A 7,371-nucleotide genomic window follows, 5' to 3' on the forward strand; every position below is an offset into this window, starting at 1 on the left:
TTATTTGCTTTTCTAATATTGATTGCATTGGTTTTACAATCTGCAAAGTTCGAAGAAATCAGTCACAAATAATTTTAAAGCTTCAGACATCTGTGTATGGTACTTGAAGAACAACCTGTGTGTGGACTTAGAATTTAAGCCCTACTGCTTATTTCTTGCATCTGCATTACTTGTTGAAGAGCTTGCAGAGATTTTCATAGGGACTGTGACAGACAATCTGCTTCAAATTAGGAGTGTTAGTAAGAGAAATTATAGAATGAATCAGCAAAATGAGCAATATTGAATTATGGGAGACGGAGTGGTGTTTGCCCAGAGGCTCTGAAGGAACTTTGGTTGAAATGGTTTAACTACTCACAGCAGTGCTTAAAGCTTTTGTGTGTTCAGAATGAGGACAGGCTCATGGAAAGAAGAGCCATTAAGAACTGCTAAGGAAGAAGGAGCTGTCCAGTAAACCACAATTCTCCCTGTGCCTGAAAACCATCTGGGCTTGTCTAAGTGTCTGCTTGACCTCTGCTTTTGACTGTGGGTACTCACTGCTGACTGCTCTGCAACAGAGAGTGCAAGCAATCCATCCACATGTTTAATTTCAAATAGCCTTACTGTAGTCTGGGTGCTCCTGGGTCATCCAACACAAATGAGACACTTTACAGAAGCTGTTTTAGTCCAGTGCAGGTGCTTGTTGTGGTCTGTTTGCTAACTGATACGCCACAAAGCCTAAATACCTGAAGTGCTTGTGTTTTTAATTTCAGACTGTCAGGATGGAATAGTGTCGAGCTTTTTCTGCAGGAGTGACATCTACTGTGTTTCTTGTTTTCTTTGGAAAAAGTTGAATGCAGTATATCCTCCCCGCCAGTTATTTCAATGATGATAAAAAATTCACAGCTCTTCTCCCTGTTTACTTAGTATATCCATGCCCCGGATATGACAATGAGTGCAGATCTAGGAGAAATAATGAAATCTATGGAAAGCAGGCACACATGAGAAAAAAGACATTATACAGCACCAGCTTTATTACCTGCTGCTGTTGGACTGGGTACTGAGCTTACAACCAGGGCTGAAAAGCATTTAAACTTTGTTTACTAGACAGTGAATGATGCAGAAACTGTTTGCTGAAAGTGGAAGATGAGAGCTGTTGTTGAATTCTTGCAATCTAGTGCATTTGACTAGTTATTGTTCCTTCTGTGAGTGGTACTAAAACGAAGAGTTAATGGAGGCCTAATTAGTCTTCTCTGCTGGAAAGTACTACGGGAATAAAATGGGTTATTCTAAACAGACTGTGCCTGTATAGGGATCGTGACAATCTAACACAGTTAGTTAGATGGCAAAGGCAGAATCAGGGAATCAGGTGATGATGGCATCATGCTCACACCCTCCTCTGGTCAGCCGGTGCCAGCAAAGCTCTGAAGTTGATGTCATCCTCCATGGATTTCTGGCATCTGTGAAAATGTCAGGAAAGGATCAGGGATTTTGGAGGGAGATGCTCTCCAATCGTCTTTTCGGTGTTCTGTTTTCTCTCTTAAAAGGAAGCCCATGTTAAAAAGGATCTGATTCCAACAGGAATGCATCATGTTTTGAAAGCCAATTTAGCATGTTTCACGTGCTAAATGCTGCTGAGTGCCCCTTTTGCTCACTTATCCATTTGTTTGCTTAATACTTCATACGCACTCTGAAATGTTAAACTATGATGATTTGTAGATTTGCTGTCAAGCTTATTATTCCCAGCAGGTTTCCTAGCCCTTCTCCTCCTAGGGTTTTGTGTATCTGTGGATCTTGGCAATTCTTAGTTTCCAAACACAGAGCATGCAAGGTAGGAGGCAATGAGGAAAAAAATGTTGTCTGGGGAAATGCTTGAGTGACTGGTTAAAGTACTTCTTTTATTTGTTTCTCTAGGAAAGCTCATAAATTCCATTAAACACTTATTTTTCATCTTCTGTAAATTAGATATCTCAGCTTTTTTTCCTGCTTTGTTTGTAAGATTTTGTGTAAACAGCTTTCTTTGTGATCCAATATAACTTCTATGTCATGAGTACTCAGTGGTCATGTTAATATTGCCTAAGGACTAGCAAACTTCCATGTTTCAGGCCATTTATTTTATTCAGTTATCATTCTAACATTACATTAATCATCTAAATGTTGTATTTAATTTTAACAGTAATTTGCTTTTCTTTTCTTCCTACAGTATCCCTATTCGTTATCTTTTCAACTAAGCATTATTGATTTCTTAAAAGTAAATTCATGTAAGTTGATGAAAGACAAGCTGGTAGCTTTGAATAGTAGGTCTTTTATTGTAAATTGACAGTATATACATACAGTATACAGTGTTTTTGGTTTGGCTACGAAAGTTAGTTTTATTGGGAAAAAAAAAAGATATTTATGCAAAGATTTGCCTTTGAGCAACTCTTTTGCTTTCTAGCACTATAATCTACAATACAGTACCAGAAATGAAAGCTATTGGAACATTTTCAGAGATTTTCAGAGTACAATTTACTGTGGTCCAGCATAAATATGTGCTTTTTTTTTCCGAGACATTAGGTATGCTGAAGCTTATTTCAAATTAATGTAGAACAGAGTATTGTAGTGGTTAGACATTAAAATAACATTGTAACAAATTACCCTACATTGCATATTCACGGAGCCATGCAACCTTTGTTAGATGGCTCAGATTTAGATCTCTTCCAAATTTTCAGTAGTTCTGAGTAAACAAGGAGGGATTTCTTTCATGTCAATGAAATAAGCAGATACTGAGAAAAGGAGCAGTGAAGTTTTATCAGGCTTTTCTCTGGATTTTCTTCCAAAAGAATACGGAATTCGTGGTTCACACCTCTCTCCTTCTCACTGTATGCCTAGAATATTTGCAGGGAACTTTTCCAGATGCTGCTCTTTTCTTCTTTTTTATATTGTTTTGCCTCAAATGCCAAAGTGTTTTTCTGCATTAAGTAATTTTCCAAGAGCACAGCTTGAACATTTATCCAAGAAATTTATATTAAATAAGCAGTATTTTTGGAAATCTTTCTGCAATTTATTAATATTTGATAGATCTGTTGAATAATTGTAGCTTCCATTTGAAATGTGCATGTGTCTACGTTATCTTTGGAACATTATTTCATAGTAGTAGGCTCTGGACATGTCAGGATTTGTCTCGAACTGAAATAGGGCTAATAACATGATGATTGTGTTTTGTTTTTTGCTTTTGAGTGCTCGTGGTTCTTTCAGTCAGCATTTTGGTCACAACTGTGGGATTCAGTCTCAAATGACTTCCAAGGAGATTTTCTTTAAACATTCAACTCCCATAATAATGGTGCTTAAATCTCCTATATTTGTATTTTCATCTTGATTGCTGCAGATTCATGTCCAGAGTGCAAGATTTTGGATAACCTACTCTGGCTTATCTGAGGATGAGGCATTTTTCTCGTCTGGATCCAATTCCTTAAGAAAAGCATTTTGGAACTGGAAAGCCGAAAGTGAGAAAAATGATCAGTTGAGATTAATACATAAAAGATGTGGGAAAAGCAAAACTAATCAAGAAAAACAACTGATACAACAAGCACTTGTTTATGGCTAACCAACAAATGTCCAGCCAGTCCCTGACAACAGCAGCTCTGTCAAATCCACCCCCACTTCTCCCACCCAGTGGCATGGAATTTTCACTGGATCTGTTTGAGCTGTTTTAGTTGCATTCCCTCCCAGGGCTCTTGTCCATCCACAACAAGCCCACAGATCTGCAGTGCTGTGGATGGATGTCTGCAGCAGGCCTTCTAGTGGGATATGGCTGTCCTACTGGAACGGGAAGGAGTCCGGAAAGGGGGAAAGCAGCCACCTGTGGTAGGCAGCATCAGCTGCGTAGAGTCAGAGTGAGATCTTTGTGCTATATTTGTATTATTTTTCATTCTTCTGCAGCTGTATCCCCTATCTGTGCCCCTCCTGGCTGGGGAGGGTCCTCCTCTTAGCAGGAAAACAGAGCCCCTTGGGCAAGCAGTTTCTCTGTATGTGCTGGAAAGTGGATGCTACCACTCAGGGGGCATGGAGGTTTTCCCAGGGAGATCTGCCCTTGCCTCCCAGGATTTTCAAATGTGAACCTAAAGCGACTGGTAGATTCTCATCATTGCAATGCTTGACACTACCATGACTTAATTTGTTAAGGTTCATACCAAACTCATGCCACGGTATTCACACCATTGACTGACATTGCTTAATTTGTCACCACAACTAAAGGCATTAGCCAAAAAGTTATAATGCAATGCAAATTCATGTTTTTGTTTCCTCCCACTTCAGTGAAATGGCAAATCAATTAATATGGAGCTCTTCTGCATTCATGTACCTATTTTATCTGGAGTGTTGCTGTAACTGTACTAAAATGTTCAGTAAAGGAAAGATCAGGAAGGATCAGAAGAGACAATACTATATGACGCAGCCAGGAAAAAAAGGGAAAATAAAAAGCATTGGCCAAAAAGCCTTCATTTGAACTATATTGTCAATTGCCATTTTTTTTTCTACTTCACAGAAAGCTTGTAATACCACCTTTTCCCCAGAGTTAGTACTGTTCCTCATTACTTTTTTAAAATTATATATTTATGTTCTAGTATTGCAGCTGTTCATTATATACATAAAGAGCCTAATTCTTTAGATAGGTGGTAGTGCCAGAAAGTTACAGAAGGTTCAAAATGATTTTTATCAACTCTTACTGTATGTTTGAGAAAGAACAGATTGTTGTAATATTCTGCTCATAGTCATGGTGTCTTCTTGTACAGTGAACTGTCAGTGTTTTCATCCACACGTTTATGTGGTTTCTATTGTGTTTGCTTTATGCTGTTTAAAATATTGAATGCTCAGTGTGTAATAACATTTTATTGCTTCTTTCTTTAATAATCGTGACCACAGATACCATTTATTTCTGTGAAACCCTACTCTTTTAATAATGATGTGGTTTTCTCTGTATTTTAGAAATCCTCAGTCTAATTTCCGTTTGCTCATCAGCAGTTATTTTCAAATCTATTATCTACGTGTTGTTCTCTATAGTAAAATTCATGCCTAAAGACCTAAGCTAGCAGGTAGTACTTACAGATGAAATATGTATCATTTGTAAACAACTGATCTGCTTTTTACAAATACAGTCACTGAATGTGCATTAACAAGTACTGAGGTCAAAACTAAGTCCGCAGTTTTAAAGCTCAATTTTAATTGTCTAAGATAACCCTGAGATATGATGTACATGTTAAATTGTACTAGCAAAGTGGAAAGCCCTCTCTGACTGTTCTCTTTCAGAATGGTTTCAAAACTATCTCGACTTTTTTTTCTTTTGTTTGTTATTGGTGCTAAGAGGAGAACAGATGCCAGTACGTGACATGCAGTAAGTCAGTATTTAAAATAACTAATAGTATATGGTCTGAAGAGTTATAAGATGGCTTAGTGGAAGGGTGGGATCTTATAAATTGCTAAGCTCCCATTGAAGGATTTTAATCTCTTCAAGAGTCTTCCCAGAAGTGACAAGATAACATGGTTATGGTACTCCACATGTGACATCCTTCAAGAGGTAAGAACAGTTAAAACAACCTGATACAGACATAATGGAGGAGGCCTGTTTCAGGTCACCTAGTGTATCTTTCCAGGTCATATAGAACATACAGCTTTACCTCATGATCTCACTTCCAAATATGCTTCAATATAACAGTATCGTCATGGTTGCCTGTCCTCTTTCCCTTTCCCGGATAAAAAGATAATGACTTACGCCTGTATCCTTCACCAGGTCTGAAGCCTTTTAATAGCAGTTCAAAAGACCTGGAGGAGATCAAATGCCTCCAGAAACCGATTAATGTAGGCTTGCTGTCTTCTTAGCAACTTTCCCAGAAAAAAGAGGTTAGAGCCTAGGAGGTGACTGGTGAGGCCATTAATCCCCAGTCACAGGTTTTTGAGCAGCAACCAGGCCTTGGACAGTATTCAGCAGCTGCTATCTCCATGCCCACTGCAGGAATTAATCTGCATAATGCTTTTTCTACCAACATTCTGGACCTATTGCTCAGAGGGCTACCAGATACTGCAGCCCTGCACACGGCTTGCACTCTGAGAGATGATGTTGCATGCATACAGATGGGGCAGATCTGCTTTTGAGATCAATTGTTAGTTGAAGTAAACTGCAGCAATCCTCATCAGAGTTTTCCTACACTATTCAAATAATTGAGATTTACAGATTTTTTTATTAGCAGACAAAGAATGATTAGAGTAATTCCTCGCTGACCTCACTGTCACCAATGATTTTGTAGCCACAGGTAAGTGACACAAGCAAAGAATAGTGTGCAACTTCTTGTGGCCAACCAACAAGACCATAACACTTTCTGAGAACACAGTGTGTGAATATTTAGGTCCCAGTCAGTGATGGCATGATGTTCCAATCAGTTTGGTTTTGCCTCAGTCACTTTGGTTCTTACAGCAGCACTTTATCATACACACTTGGACAACAAAGAGTATTTTTGGAAGATCCTTTCTGAGAGCATCTCCTCAAAGTTTCAAAATTTGCCTATATTCTGGATGAAACACTCAGATTTTTGTATGATTTTTGTTTTTATGACCATACCTTTCTCTCCAACATCTCTGTTTATTAATAGGACAGTTGCCTAATGTAAGCTTCAATGTAGCATTTCATTAGCAAGACAGTTATCTACTAGAAGGCATTCAGATCTTTATTCTGTGTCCTAAAAATATCTCCTATCTCTTAAAGCTCTTCTTTTTTTTTTTTTTCCCCACTTCTTTCAATTCCATTAACTTTAGCAAAGTTCACTTTTGATTCTGGCTTATTTATTTCTCCTGGTTTCTTTTTCTTTTGGAATGTTTGTTTTGTAAATGCACTTCAGCCTAGAGTAGAGAGGGGTTTGGGCTTAGAGGTGTAATCCTTCCCTAAATCACCCTGTTCTATCATGGGGCCAGACGCACAGTGCACTGAATAAAGAAATTTGGACAACATGCGTTGTACTCAGGTTTTGATGTGAATCAGTTCCATACAATCTAGAACAAGTCATTTACTTTGTTTTGCTTCACTGAATAAAAAATATAGTTTTGGCTAAAAGCCGTATACAAGCATTAAATATTATTATTGGCCAAGCAGTATATCAATCAGTAATGTACATATTACTGCAAAGGGGGAAGAAGACTTGGTTTCAAGTCTTTACTTTGTGTTCATTCCCTTTTGTAAATTCCAGTCAGACTGTCAATAGCAATTTGACATTGCTTTCACAGTTTATAGTTAAAGCCATCCCCTAGCAAACATCTTGCTTTTTAGATACCTTAAGCCTTCTGCAAGAAAACAAATCAGAGAAATTAAATAACGATAAAGCTGTTGATAGCTTTTTATAATAAATTTTATCTTCTATTTAAATGGCA

The 7,371-nt window shown here is 37.9% G+C and overlaps 1 protein-coding gene across 1 annotated transcript in view; it reads left to right on the forward strand.

Annotated features, from left to right (window-relative positions):
- The window catches only part of MCTP1 (multiple C2 and transmembrane domain containing 1), a 219,047-nt gene that overhangs the window by 200,005 nt on the left and 11,671 nt on the right, over nucleotides 1–7,371 (forward strand). Inside the window, exon 14 of the mRNA XM_031557436.1 lies at nucleotides 5,468–5,530. Within this exon, the coding sequence (XP_031413296.1) occupies nucleotides 5,468–5,530 (63 nt within the window). The remainder of the gene's footprint in view (nucleotides 1–5,467; nucleotides 5,531–7,371) is intronic.

The sequence above is a fragment of the Meleagris gallopavo genome, chromosome Z, assembly GCF_000146605.3.
Source record: "Meleagris gallopavo isolate NT-WF06-2002-E0010 breed Aviagen turkey brand Nicholas breeding stock chromosome Z, Turkey_5.1, whole genome shotgun sequence".
Classification (NCBI taxonomy): domain Eukaryota; kingdom Metazoa; phylum Chordata; class Aves; order Galliformes; family Phasianidae; genus Meleagris; species Meleagris gallopavo.